The sequence below is a fragment of the Aulonocara stuartgranti genome (assembly GCF_965226115.1).
Source record: "Aulonocara stuartgranti genome assembly, chromosome: 11".
Classification (NCBI taxonomy): domain Eukaryota; kingdom Metazoa; phylum Chordata; class Actinopteri; order Cichliformes; family Cichlidae; genus Aulonocara; species Aulonocara stuartgranti.
Genome location: NC_138947.1, coordinates 7,192,102 through 7,207,593, shown reverse-complemented (window position 1 = coordinate 7,207,593; position 15,492 = coordinate 7,192,102). Strand labels below are relative to the sequence as shown.

The following is a 15,492-nucleotide window of genomic DNA, read 5'->3' as shown; positions in this document are numbered from 1 at the left end:
TCGCCACGTGTTCAATACTTTTTATCCCCTGGGTTATTTCTCATTATTACACATAACACAATGTATGGACATCTATTGTGTGATTTTTTTTCCCTTTGTGCATTGCATAGATTGTTACCAACATCTGGTGAGGATTTCATGTCAAAAGCACATTTAGAAATACATTTATTTAAATTTAACTTAGAAATTTATGACATGTTCAATAAATACCATACCATACCACCTTTATTTATAAAGCACTTTAACATAAAACCAGAGTTCACAAAGTGCTGTACATGCTAATAGCATAAGTAAAGAAAATTAAAATGAGATAAGATAAAATAAATAACTAAAAAAACTAAAATAAAATATTTTACCCGCTGCAAATACAAATCCCACCCACTTTGAATTGATAAAATAGAGTACAAAATAAGAAGAAAAGATGCATAAAAAAGAGCAGAAATGTTTTCAGGATCAATGGCTGGGCATCTGGATTGTTTCAGTAGGCCAGAGCAAAATAACTGTTCTTCCTAAACAGGGCAAGTACCTTAAAAAGTGACCTAGTTTTGAGACAGCTTGAGTAATTTTGAGACTGGTAAACATTTTCCAAACATTTTGGCCTGTAATGTTTCAAAGTCATTTAGATTCATAATTTATTACCCATTTTACTGTATGTAAATGCTCTGTGGTTCTAGATAATGGCCAAAAAGCATGCATGCTGAGATCTGTGCAGGGGGAATTATTTGTCTAGATATTTTCATCACAAACTGGAGATGTTGTTGCTTTGCAGCCAGTTTTTAACAGCAGGAACTATTTTAGAGAGGATCAAAAAGACCTGCAACCAAAGAAGAATTTTGTCTTTAGCTTATGTCCACACAGTCAAAGATGCATCACAGCTTCATTTTTGGCTTTGTCGGCTTCATTTTATGAGAGAGAAAACAAATATGCTCAAATTCTAAGTTTTCAAAATTTATAATCAAACAGTTAGAATTTCAAATCAGTTTTACATGGCATCATTGAGACAAAGGCTCCCACACCGAGGCAGTAAACACTTTTATTGTGTGTGGTAAAAACAGAATGTTAACATGATTGGTCAGAAGTTGGAGGAAATTTTTAGGTCCGACATCCGGCTCACGTTTCATCTCCTGCACCTTTTGGACATCTCGCTAATAAAGAGATGACACTTCTCACATCACCATGGCAACCATCCAATGTTGCTTTCTGGCCTGTAGAGTTAGAGAAAGGGGAGGAATTGGGGAGAGAGAAAACTTTCAAACACCAGAATTTATAGACATGTTTTGGTCTAGTAGAGTCAGCCTTTAAGTTTTGTACCTTGTGGTGCCAACACTAGTCCAGGGCTCCAGGCAGACTATCCCCATCAAATTCCTCAGTGAAGGGGCTTTACCCTGTTCGTATCTGTTAGTGTTTGAGTGTAACAGTCTAAATCTAAAACTATTCTACAATACACATCCAAATGCAAATGTTGAGGTTATTGTGTAATATCGAATAATGGGGGTACATAAGTATGAGTATATGAGCCTTAAAGATAAAAAATAAATTGTAACAGCTTCACAAACTAAACAATTCTTATTTTTAGAATACAATAATCCTTTCAGTCGGTTAGTATTCTGAAAGCAACTAAAATTCTAAAGGTCTCTTTGTAAATAAGGAATTTCTTTTGGTTAAAATGAACACAAAAAGGTTCCTGCAGAGGCAGAGAACAGTTATAACAGTATTAAGACTGAGGGTATGGAAATTGACTATGATGTGTGAAAATGAGCATTGGTTAAGTGGATATACTAACCAATTATCCTAACTATATACGTGAAGACCACACCTGCTGACATCATGAGGTCACCGGACTACGACAGGGTGAACACAGAGAATCTAACCCAGAGAAATAACAACACACATTCTCATTTTCCAGCTGTAGATAATTGAGAATCACAAATTAACCAAACATAAATGTCTTTGAGAGGAAATCCACAGAAGCACAGTCTGTGGCCTTTCTAAGTGAACGCCACAGCTGGGCAGCAGATTCAAATTCAGAACTTCTTTAGTTTATATTTCCAGTAGCTTATCCACAGTGCTATATGTATACAGGCATAGCTCACTTGCAATATGAAGTGGAGGCTTAAGGGTAAAATTTTACAATGGAAGAGCTTCCCAGGGTTTGCATTTGTAATCCTTGTTTGCGTGTGTTTTGCATACAATATACAAAATGCATTTGCATGAACACTGAGTCTACACAAAGAAAATTAACCACAAAACCTCCACGCTGTGTAACCCTAAATAAGTGCAACAAACAAAACAAAAGATTCTGGGTTACTTTCTATAACAGCATACAATGCACTGTAACAATACAATGCACTGTAACAATTCAAGTCATATATCAAATGTTATAATGCATTATAAAATTACTTAATACATATATATAAATACATCTAAAATAATAAAATAAATATACAGATACATACATATAAAAACGTAAATACAGTCTATTTGCACATTTATATACAAAATAATGGAGGTGCAGAACATGGTCCATTTGGATTCAACATCTTCAGCCTGTCTCGAAATGCTGTCGAAGTTCTACCGGAGGTGGGAGTTAAATATCGGACCCTGCAACCTGCAATTATGGACATCCTTATCTTTGAACATGGTGTGTTCATTATGGATAAACTGTCATGTGTTGACACAAGGTCAATAACAGAACAGACAGGCCAACAATTAGTTTGACTATAAAAACTTTACTAAGGCTTACAAATGACACTGATCAGATCAGGCTGAAACATCTGTGAAAAAAAATGAAAATCTTTCACTTTATTAAGTTATTACCACACAAATGGAAAATCATCCTCACTGGGGGAGTATTAAAGATGAATGCACTACCAGTAGAACACAAAGCAAATCTAGTGCTTCTGATCATGTGTTTGTATTGCAGACATGAACACCGACAGCTGGAGACTTAAGAGCTGGGTAATGTTTCCTGTATACTTTTTTTCCAGTCTGGTACCTGTCGCACATGTATAGCTCGTGTGCTGTAATGTAATTTTTTTTTTGCAGACAAGTTGGCACAGTCATAAAAATCATGTACAGTACATTAAAAGACACATATATAACAACATTCAAATGTTTGACACAGCAAAAGACAAGTCAGGAAAAAACTTGTCCTGACTTGTCCCATAATTGTCATTTAACAATATAAACCTGAAGCTACAGTCTCACACACCAACACAAATCCCTATCGTAATGAAGACACACACACACACACACACACACACACACACACACACACACACACACACACAGTCAGGTCCATAAATATTGGGGGACATCGACACAATTCTAACATTTCTGGCTCCATACACCACCACAATGGATTCCAAATGAAACGAACAAGATGTGCTTTAACTGCAGACTGTTGGCTTTTATTTGAGGGCATTTACATTGGGAAGATGGCCCCAACTGACCGAGTGCTCAGTGAATACCTCAGGCAGCAGAAACCCAAGAAAGAGGAGGTAGACGAGGAACCATCATGGAAGGACAGGGCCCTGCACGGTATGTACCACCGGCAGATAGAGGAGGTGGCTGATATCCAGAAATCCTACCAGTGACTGGACAAAGCTGGACTGAAAGACAGCACAGAGGCACTAATCATGGCAGCACAAGAACAAGCTCTGAGTACAAGATCCATAGAGGCTGGGGTCTATCACACCAGGCAAGACCCCAGGTGCAGGCTGTGTAAAGATGCCCCAGAGACAATCCAGCACATAACAGCAGGGTGCAAGATGCTAGCAGGCAAGGCATCTTGCACCCTGATGAAGACCACAACTGCTGACATCATGAGGTCACCGGACTACGACACACTCAGAAAAATAAAGGTGCCAACTGGAACCAAAAGTGGTTCTTTAGACTGATGCCATAGAAGAACCTTTTTTGGTGCCACAAAGAACCTTTCAAACAATGGTTCTTTGAAGAACCATTTCTTTCAGTGGTTCATTGAAGAACCTTTAAAGGTGCCCCAAAGAACCATCAAGAAATGGTTCTTTGGGGCACCTTTAATGGTTTTTCAAAGAACCTTTTTAAAAATGGTTCTTTAAAGAACCATTTTTAAAAAAGGTCCTTCAAATGGTTCTTTAAAAGAACCATTTTAAAGAACCTTTTTTGAGTGGTTCTTTAAAAAAACATTTTAAATCTTTCAAAATAAAATGCATCATAAATTGAATTTGAGTAGGGTAAAAATAAATACGAGCACAGCATAGACATATATTAATGGTTTATTGTCATTTTGTAGTTACCAAAAGACAAAAAGGCATTTTAACCCTCAGCACAACATCACTACTAATACATGTCACATATTAGTGTTTTAAACAGTAATAATTAAATATATTTGCTATACTATAAATAAATATATATATAAATACTATAGCTACAGATAACACAACAATACATGTATTGTTTAATTAATAAAACATCAGAAAGTGATAAAACACATTAGAAATAGCAATAGCTTCATAACAGACCAATAAATCAACACATTTTCATCAGCAGATGTTTGCATGTTCAGTAAAAATATTTCAACAACAAGTTTATGATTAAAATGATCAATGAACTTTAGCATTACGCTATGTAATGTACGTTTCATGTTGTACTCATGGTCCTTTGTTAGTCCAGTTTAGGATAATGTCTCTGACGTATGTTTCATATCAAATACAGGGAGTGCAGAATTATTAGGCAAATGAGTATTTTGTCCACATCATCCTCTTCATGCATGTTGTCTTACTCCAAGCTGTATAGGCTCGAGAGCCTACTACCAATTAAGCATATTAGGTGATGTGCATCTCTGTAATGAGAAGGGGTGTGGTCTAATGACATCAACACCCTATATCAGGTGTGCATAATTATTAGGCAACGTCCTTTCCTTTGGCAAAATGGGTCAAAAGAAGGACTTGACAGGCTCAGAAAAGTCAAAAATAGTGAGATATCTTGCAGAGGGATGCAGCAGTCTCAAAATTGCAAAGCTTCTGAAGCGTGATTATCGAACAATCAAGCGTTTTATTCAAAATAGTCAACAGGGTCGCAAGAAGCGTGTGGAAAAACCAAGGCGCAAAATAACTGCCCATGAACTGAGAAAAGTCAAGCGTGCAGCCGCCAAGATGCCACTTGCCACCAGTTTGGCCATATTTCAGAGCTGCAACATCACTGGAGTGCCCAAAAGCACAAGGTGTGCAATACTCAGAGACATGGCCAAGGTAAGAAAGGCTGAAAGATGACCACCACTGAACAAGACACACAAGCTGAAACGTCAAGACTGGGCCAAGAAATATCTCAGGACTGGTTTTTCTAAGGTTTTATGGACTGATGAAATGAGAGTGAGTCTTGATGGGCCAGATGGATGGGCCCATGGCTGGATTGGTAAAGGGCAGAGAGCTCCAGTCCGACTCAGACGCCAGCAAGGTGGAGGTGGAGTACTGGTTTGGGCTGGTATCATCAAAGATGAGCTTGTGGGGCCTTTTCGGGTTGAGGATGGAGTCAAGCTCAACTCCCAGTCCTACTGCCAGTTTCTGGAAGACACCTTCTTCAAGCAGTGGTACAGGAAGAAGTCTGCATCCTTCAAGAAAAACATGATTTTCATGCAGGACAATGCTCCATCACACGCGTCCAAGTACTCCACAGCGTGGCTGGCAAGAAAGGGTATAAAAGAAGAAAAACTAATGACATGGCCTCCTTGTTCACCTGATCTGAACCCCATTGAGAACCTGTGGTCCATCATCAAATGTGAGATTTACAAGGAGGGAAAACAGTACACCTCTCTGAACAGTGTCTGGGAGGCTGTGGTTGCTGCTGCACGCAATGTTGATGGTGAACAGATCAAAACACTGACAGAATCCATGGATGGCAGGCTTTTGAGTGTCCTTGCAAAGAAAGGTGGCTATATTGGTCGCTGATTTGTTTTTGTTTTGTTTTTGAATGTCAGAAATGTATATTTGTGAATGTGGAGATGTTATATTGGTGTCACTGGTAAAAATAAATAATTGAAATGGGTATATATTTGTTTTTTGTTAAGTTGCCTAATAATTATGCACAGTAATAGTCACCTGCACACACAGATATCCCCCTAAAATAGCTAAAACTAAAAACAAACTAAAAACTACTTCCAAAAACATTCAGCTTTGATATCAATGAGTTTTTTGGGTTCATTGAGAACATGGTTGTTGTTCAATAATAATATTCCTCAAAAATACAACTTGCCTAATAATTCTGCACTCCCTGTATATGTCATATCAAAACAAGCCCACACCTGCAGTTGTTTCAGTTTTTCACTGGTGTTTCCTGTCAGCTGGTCAACCTCACATCCATATCAGCCAACCAAATGACAAGTTCCTCCCTTTGTGCTTCAAATCCCTCCCACTCTGAGACAAGGAGCTGAAAGAGATCGAGAAAAGAGTCAATTATAAAGAAGAGAAAAGTGAAACCCTCCTCAGAAGGTCTGACTCGCATACCTGCAGTTGACCTGTGATGGACTCCAGTTTGGCGTTCACGTCATCCCTCGCCGATGCCAGCAGCCGAGTCTGCAGGGTGCCCTGGAAGAGCTCAGTTAATGTTCGACTCCTCCTGGTCAGGCTCTCCAGCTGGATGAGCCGAGGTCTCCCCTCTCGCCGCTGCCTCTGAACACAGAAACACAAATTGCATCTGAAGCAGGAGGTGCAGATTTTTTTGCTATTCTTTTCTAAATCCAGGCTAGATCACGTGGAGGTATTTGGAAAACTTTTTTGGCCAGCGGACAACTGTTGTCTTGCAGAAAGTCAAATCAAACATATGCGATACACAATCAATTCACAAGAACACATAAAAAAATAAGTCCAGTTCTTGCCTGATTTCAAGTGAAATCTGCATCAAAACAGGGTGACAGAAGTAAAACGAGAGCACAAAGCCTCACTTTTTACAAGCCTGCTATTACAGTTCTCCTCTATGCAGACGACTTTCCTGTTTTCAAGGCACAACTTGGATCTGCTGTACGAATCTTATGGATACACACTAAATGAAACAATAGTGTGCATGACTCCAGATTCTGATCCCTCATCCTAATATGGTCCCAACATAGCAACAGCAAGAAAGCAAATGTTGAGGCTTCAAAATACAAAGTCCATAAACCAATGGCTGACATGGGTTTTATCATAAGGGTGATAAATATACAAATTTCAGTCTGTCTTAGAGATTTGATGTTCATTTACCTGCAGATGCACTATACGTACCTGCTCCATGGTTTTTCACAACATTTTGCACATCACTATTTAATACAGGAAGTACGTGAACTAAAACAAGTCATCGTTCTTTGTGAGAGGACCATATTAATGAAACCAACCTCAATGACATCATAGGGACCCCTAAAGATGCTCCTGCTGCTTCTCTTCCTCCTCATCCTAAGCTTCCTTCTCCTTGTCCTCGCCTTCCATCCAATTGTAATTCAACCTAATTGTGTTTCTCCCCCTCCTCTTCCTCATTTTGTTGGAGCTGTGAACACAATTAATGTGAATCTGGATTAATTTGTGCAAACAAGAAAAATCTACAGCTTTTTGGTCAGAGGTGCTCTTGTGATTTAAGCCGGGTAGAGTAGATTTATGTGTTGATGCTACCTGCTTCAGCTCTGGCTGCTGAGTGATATTTACACCCTGGCTGGATTACAAACTTTAACCATGTGCTGAACTTTGGCCCGGCGTTGATACCTCTTGTTAGTATAACGACCTCTTCTTAGCTTGTATGTATGATGTATGATGGTGGATAAATGAGATATACAAAAAAATTAACTATATTACAAAAGAACATCTACCTTGGAAACATCAAATGACCGGAGCATAACTTGTCAACTAGTCCGAAACTAAGTTATGCAGGAACAGTCAAAGACACACCTTCTCATGTCACATTTCTATTCATTTCTATATAATTCGATTAGACAATAAAGAGTCATCTAATCTAATTATTCATTCAAAACACTTATGCATAGCTGTATTTTATACAGCTCATACAGAATTCAAAGTACAGGTTCATGTGAGTATTTAATGTACGGCTCAGATCTACAGAATTTCAAGAGTTTCTAGAGCAGACACAGAGCTCACGTCACAACAGGCTTCAGGCGCCATTTTAGTGACTTTAACAATATATTACATTTTAATTTCGGTCTAGCTGACATTAGGTTATGTACGCAGCACGCAATTGAACCACATATTTTAGAAGCCAAAGGTTCAAATTAGCTGGGAGCAGCTTCACTTAATTATAACAGTGGTTTTGTTAGGAAAACAGTTGGATACTAAATTGCGCTGACATCAACGGCTAACGTATCTAGCTAATCGCTACTGTTAGCACAACATTAACAGCAAGCTACAATGACGAGTAACAAAAACAAAACAGTAATAAGGTTTTAATGGAAATGTTTTACCATTTCTAACAGTCCCAGAATCCACAGCTTCAAAGTCCAGCAGGTACTGAAGACTGTTATCCGTTTCGCTGTCACCGTCCGTGAGTTTTTTTTTCCCGAAGGTCAAGGCCCGCCGCTCGCACACTCTGTCTGCGCATGCGCATCCCAACGACTGACCCCCTCCGTCAGCTCCCGGGAGGTTACAGTATGACCTGTTCTGACGTCACTCTCTCTCTCCCTGTCATTTATTTGGCTCGAAACACATATTAACAAATTGATCAGTGATGAACAACTACTCAGATCATTTACCTAAGCTGTGCGCTTTGTCAAAACGAAGTCTGTGTCCATTACACTGACATTCTGTTCTGCAATTGTTATTTACTTGTATTTTATAATTTGACTTTACATACTGCTGGGTGGTTTGTAAAGTTTACAATAACTAGTATTATCATTATGCTATATTTTCAAAAATATATAATAATCTCAAAAGTAATGCCTTGGAGTAGAAAATAGTAATGCTTTATTAAAATTTAAAACTAAAGTACAGTATTTGAATGTGTGTATTGTGTCTATTGTTTGCAAATATTTCTAACTTTTATTTGAATATTCAGTTTCCTACCATCTTCTCTTAAAGGGTAATTGCCAGGTATCCCGCCCTTCCCCTTCGCACACACATGCACACAAAGAAAACACACAGTATAATTCACAGCCTCATTATAGTGAATAAATATTTACACCATCAAACTTAGATTGCTAAGGATAAAGAACCTTTTGTTCTTTAAAGAACCATTTGTTATAGCTGAAGAACCATCCACAAAATAAAAAGGTTCTTTGACGTATGATGGTTCTTTAAAGAACCATGAAGACATCTGAAGAACCACTTAAGAACCATAATTTTTCTGAGTGCAGGGTGAACACAGAGAATCTAACCCAGAGAAATAACAACACACATTCTCATTTTCCAGCTGTAGATAATTGAGAATCACAAATTAACCAAACATAAATGTCTTTGAGAGGAAATCCACAGAAGCACAGTCTGTGGCCTTTCTAAGTGAACGCCACAGCTGGGCAGCAGATTCAAATTCAGAACTTCTTTAGTTTATATTTCCAGTAGCTTATCCACAGTGCTATATGTATACAGGCATAGCTCACTTGCAATATGAAGTGGAGGCTTAAGGGTAAAATTTTACAATGGAAGAGCTTCCCAGGGTTTGCATTTGTAATCCTTGTTTGCGTGTGTTTTGCATACAATATACAAAATGCATTTGCATGAACACTGAGTCTACACAAAGAAAATTAACCACAAAACCTCCACGCTGTGTAACCCTAAATAAGTGCAACAAACAAAACAAAAGATTCTGGGTTACTTTCTATAACAGCATACAATGCACTGTAACAATACAATGCACTGTAACAATTCAAGTCATATATCAAATGTTATAATGCATTATAAAATTACTTAATACATATATATAAATACATCTAAAATAATAAAATAAATATACAGATACATACATATAAAAACGTAAATACAGTCTATTTGCACATTTATATACAAAATAATGGAGGTGCAGAACATGGTCCATTTGGATTCAACATCTTCAGCCTGTCTCGAAATGCTGTCGAAGTTCTACCGGAGGTGGGAGTTAAATATCGGACCCTGCAACCTGCAATTATGGACATCCTTATCTTTGAACATGGTGTGTTCATTATGGATAAACTGTCATGTGTTGACACAAGGTCAATAACAGAACAGACAGGCCAACAATTAGTTTGACTATAAAAACTTTACTAAGGCTTACAAATGACACTGATCAGATCAGGCTGAAACATCTGTGAAAAAAAATGAAAATCTTTCACTTTATTAAGTTATTACCACACAAATGGAAAATCATCCTCACTGGGGGAGTATTAAAGATGAATGCACTACCAGTAGAACACAAAGCAAATCTAGTGCTTCTGATCATGTGTTTGTATTGCAGACATGAACACCGACAGCTGGAGACTTAAGAGCTGGGTAATGTTTCCTGTATACTTTTTTTCCAGTCTGGTACCTGTCGCACATGTATAGCTCGTGTGCTGTAATGTAATTTTTTTTTTGCAGACAAGTTGGCACAGTCATAAAAATCATGTACAGTACATTAAAAGACACATATATAACAACATTCAAATGTTTGACACAGCAAAAGACAAGTCAGGAAAAAACTTGTCCTGACTTGTCCCATAATTGTCATTTAACAATATAAACCTGAAGCTACAGTCTCACACACCAACACAAATCCCTATCGTAATGAAGACACACACACACACACACACACACACACACACACACACACACACACACACACACACACACATATATAGTCAGGTCCATAAATATTGGGACATCGACACAATTCTAACATTTCTGGCTCCATACACCACCACAATGGATTCCAAATGAAACGAACAAGATGTGCTTTAACTGCAGACTGTTGGCTTTTATTTGAGGGCATTTACATTGGGAAGATGGCCCCAACTGACCGAGTGCTCAGTGAATACCTCAGGCAGCAGAAACCCAAGAAAGAGGAGGTAGACGAGGAACCATCATGGAAGGACAGGGCCCTGCACGGTATGTACCACCGGCAGATAGAGGAGGTGGCTGATATCCAGAAGTCCTACCAGTGACTGGACAAAGCTGGACTGAAAGACAGCACAGAGGCACTAATCATGGCAGCACAAGAACAAGCTCTGAGTACAAGATCCATAGAGGCTGGGGTCTATCACACCAGGCAAGACCCCAGGTGCAGGCTGTGTAAAGATGCCCCAGAGACAATCCAGCACATAACAGCAGGGTGCAAGATGCTAGCAGGCAAGGCATACATGGAACGCCATAACCAAGTGGCCGGCATAGTGTACAGGAACATCTGTGCCGAGTATAACTTGGAAGTCCCGAGGTCAAAATGGGAGATGCCCCCAAGGGTGGTGGAGAATGACCGAGCTAAGATCCTGTGGGACTTCCAGATACAGACGGACAAAATGGTGGTGGCTAACCAACCGGACATAGTGGTGGTAGACAAACAGAAGAAGACGGCCGTAGTGATCGATGTAGCGGTTCTGAAGGACAGCAATATCAGGAAGAAGGAACACGAGAAGCTGGAGAAATACCAAGGGCTCAGAGAAGAGCTCGAGAGGATGTGGAGGGTGAAGGTAATGGTGGTCCCCGTGGTAATCAGAGCACTAGGTGCGGTGACTCCCAAGCTAGGCGAGTGGCTCCAGCAGATCCCGGGAATAACATCGGAGATCTCTGTCCAGAAGAGCGCAGTCCTGGGAACAGCTAAGATACTGCGCAGGACCCTCAAGCTCCCAGGCCTCTGGTAGAGGACCCGAGCTTGAAGGATAAACCGCCCGCAGGGGCGTGCTGGGTGTTTTTGGTTTTTTTATATATATATACACACACATATTGTATGTAGGAAGTAAGACAAAGCACAAAGCAAAAATGAAAACCAGCTCAAAGAGTTTTCAAAGTTATCTCCACTTTATAAACATTAACAGGGTTGTATTATTGTACATTAAGGGTCTTTACCTTACCATATAAAGCACTTTGAGACAGCTGTTGTTGTGATTTGGTGCTATATAAAAATATAAATAATATTACAAAAAAACAGGTAGAAACAGGGCTGCAGCCTGACTGCTCAGCCGCTTGTTACCTAATGAAGTCCAGTGGCAGCTGGCTTCACTGCAGCTCACAAATGATGGCCTAATTTGACTGCAGTTCTGGGCTGGGATCTGCATTCATTCAGCTTCAATGTCACTCTGGGTTCTTGGATAATGGAGCAGGTGATGCAAAGAACTGAAATTGTGTTAGCAGCACAACGCAGCTCTTTCTGTCATAAATGCAGTTTGCACTTCCCCATTGAACTCTTGTTTTTGTGCAATATAAATAAAAAAACTAAAATTAGCTAATTGAAGTGCAAGTGCAAGAAGCAGGATCGATAGGCAAGCAGACTAACAATTTCAAGGAATTCTCGAATTCTACACAGATGAGTGTATACCGATCTTTCTTATTGGCACATAAGCTTCATTATATATAGGCAGATGACAGTTAAACTTCAATGTCACCAGTAGAATTCACTTTTTAGTTGATTTGCCAGAGTTGAGTCACACACTTGCATTTTTTGTTTCAAATTTGTTGTAATATGCCTGGCCGGTCGACTGGATATTACAGTGAAGGGATGTAAAAATAAAAAACAATAAGTAAAACTTGATGAAAGGTGAATTGTATCTGTGTATCTGACTAGATAAATACAAATAAAATATTTTTGTTTTCTGATGTCTACCCCTTAGTCAAAGCCATGCTGTATATATAAATGGCTGTTTTTAAAATAGAACTGGTGTCACGAGTTATCAAGAGTTTAACATAAGACTTGCATATCATAAGAGTTGCTTTAAAACAGACCTTCCCAAAGTGTGTGTGTGTGTGTGTGGGGGGGGGGGGGGGCATGAAAAGGGGGAAAAAAACAAAACAATGCTTGGACACTGCTAGCACAGGGCGCCCACACAAACGCAAAGCAGGAGATGAAGCATCTCTGTATATGTTTCCAAACCAACTTCATTCTAAGCCAAAGACTAGAAAATACGGTGAAGCATATCTTCCCTTTGGTTTCACCTGCACAAGTGCCGAGGTAGGTCTCCCCTGCTTAATTGGTTTTCCCTTTGTCGGGAGCAGCGCTGGGCTCTCCAAATCACGGACAAACAGTATCCCACATTCTTGATTTTTAGTTCACAAACTAAATATTTTTCTTGTAAAACAAAGGGGGGCCCAGCAAAAAAAGTTTGGGAACCACTGCTTTAAGCAGTCTTTATCTAGGCTAGTTTAAGTTTCACATTGTTACATATTGTTTCATTGTTACTATGTTTAATGTTATTGAAAAGAAAAGTTAAAAGGGGGAAAAGTCGCACTGGTCACATTTTGCAAAAAATGTCCTTAATATATCCTTGAAAATTATGTCCTGAGCAGAGACATGACACTGATTTGGATTTGGCTAAAGAAACAAATGTCTTTAGTTCCTGAAAGATTTGAATTAATGAGATATGAAAAGGAGAGCAAGCGAGAGCCATTAGAAAAGTAATGATCCTTGAGAGATCATTTTCAAAACACATTAGGTAAATCTGTCACAGTACTAATTCCTTCTTGTTGAAGAGCTGAAATTGTTGGGTAGGGCATCACCCCATATCTCACTTAAAAAGAAAATAGTTTAATATTTGAAGATTTCTTTCTCTTTTCTTTTCCTTTCCTTTTTTTTTTTTTTACTATTTTAATTATTTATGCTAATTTGATTATAATTGTTTAATTTGCTATTTTGTATTCATTATACATAAAATAAATATCTCAGGCCTTTTCTGGCTTTGAATTATTTGATTTACAAATAGTTCGTTTTTAATGGTATGGACTAATTCTGTCTGAAATAAATAAAGTGATAAATCTTTTTTTTAGTACATTTGTAAATAATTAAACAGTCATAATCTGCATAGTGTGATCACAACAGGCTAAAGACTGAAAAGAAGCCAGCATCACTAAGAGAACAAGCTTTTTGGCCTAAGTGCCCAGGTCCCCTGGGTGTGCAGCTGCTCTGAGCGGAGGTTTTCCCCTCATAGCGGAAAGATTTCTTTGAAAAGGACCCAAGGCAAAATAGTCAGTGACGAGTGGGATCTGGAAGTGTTATTATTAATAACACTCAATTGTAGGTGAAATCTTAAGCGTGTGGGGTGAAGGTACAGACGACACAGGAGCTCTAGCTTTTTTCTCCGACTTTATTCACCACCAGACATGAACCCAACATCGTCATTGAACACGCGTCAGTGGTCAATGCGTACTCCGCTGACGGAAATGGGTGGGCCAGCAGGGCAGCATTGGCCAGCACCTACTTCGCCACGGTCCCATTCCTCAATGAACGTAACAGTTCCGCAACAACAAGGAGAACCAAAACTCTCTCATTCCTCCTTTCATTTAACCTCACTCTCTGCTGCTCTTCAACCAAGCCAACCCATCTCATCTTCTTCCGCAACATCAAAAACATTGATATGGGCATTCTCACTATCAGATTGGATAATAGTCAGATTCCAGACTTCTATTCTCCTCCTGATGATTTAGTATTATATTATAATAATTGTCTACTCTATTTCCTAGATTCTCTGGCTCCTGTATAAACCCACTGTTTCCTTCGCTCGTTCTGCTCCATGGTGTACCTCTGATCTCCCAGCATTGAGGGCAAAAGCTTGGCAACTAGAGCGTAAATATAAATGCAGAAATCTATAAATGTCATGTTCTACAGTATAAAGATCCCATCAATTAGGCCAAACAAAACTTTTACTCAGGTATTTTCGGTTTTTATGAGGGTAACACCAGGATCCTGTTTTTGCCTCTCAACAAACTTCTTCAACCCTTTGACACTTTACCACCACACTAATCACAGTACAGAAAATTCTTTAGTGTAGGTCACAAATAATGGCTTATTATAATAATAGATTAATTATGGCCTCTGGCAGTGGACTCATCTCTTTGCTTGTTGTTTTAGACCTAGGACTTCCAGATACAGACTGGTAATGGCTACCAGACATAGTAGTGGTGGAGAAGCAGAGGAAGACGGCGATAGTGATAGAAGTGGCTATACCGAGTGATAGGAAGAAGGACCACGAGAAGCTTGAGAAGTACCAGCTTGAGAAGGATGCTGTCTCATGGTGATGATGAAAAACTAGTTCAATTTATTAAATCTAGACTGGACTACTACAATATATTCACACAATATCTCCGTTCGTTAAGTTGACAAACTGAAGCCTATATTATAGCCTATATTTTGTCTGCTTTGGCTTCAAATTGCACTGTAAATAAAGTTATTTTGGCTGTATTACTAATTTGAGTTGGTTAGTTTGTATCAGCCTTAATAAACTGCTTGCTTATGTTAACTAGTTCCTGCCCTCCTGCGTCCTTTGCATTTGGGTCCTCTTTCTGCTTCAAGTTATCTGCGGTCTGCAAATGCTGACACTTTTCAAATGACTAAAGTTATTAATTGATGTCATTATGCATCCAGAAATTAAGTGTGTACCTGGTTTTA

The 15,492-nt window shown here is 38.9% G+C and overlaps 1 protein-coding gene across 2 annotated transcripts; it reads right to left on the bottom strand.

Moving 5' to 3' along the window:
* Positions 1-4,241: 4,241 nt before the first annotated feature.
* LOC309717883 (uncharacterized protein) lies at positions 4,242-8,639 on the bottom strand. 2 transcript variants are annotated; one of them, XM_082552773.1, is made up of 4 exons: positions 8,420-8,639; positions 7,349-7,497; positions 6,486-6,644; positions 4,242-6,408 (listed from the first exon to the last, which is right to left on the bottom strand). In XM_082552773.1, exons 2-4 carry the CDS (start codon positions 7,403-7,405, stop codon positions 6,319-6,321), a joined length of 306 nt encoding a protein of 101 aa, XP_082408899.1. In that variant the 5' UTR covers positions 7,406-7,497; positions 8,420-8,639; the 3' UTR covers positions 4,242-6,318. The 2 variants fall into 2 exon arrangements, with proteins under 2 accessions (XP_082408899.1, XP_082408898.1); XM_082552772.1 differs by having other exon boundaries at positions 6,486-6,650; positions 8,420-8,622.
* Positions 8,640-15,492: the final 6,853 nt, after the last annotated feature.

Coding starts and splice junctions, on each gene's coding strand:
- LOC309717883 (XM_082552772.1), bottom strand. CDS start 7,405: ATGAGGAGGAAGAGAAGCAGCAGGAGCATCTTTAGGGGTCCCTATGAT. Junction 6,651..7,348: donor GTCCCTATGATGTCATTGAG/GTTGGTTTCATT, acceptor TTCTGTGTTCAG/AGGCAGCGGCGAGAGGGGAG. Junction 6,409..6,485: donor CCATCACAGGTCAACTGCAG/GTATGCGAGTCA, acceptor GATCTCTTTCAG/CTCCTTGTCTCAGAGTGGGA.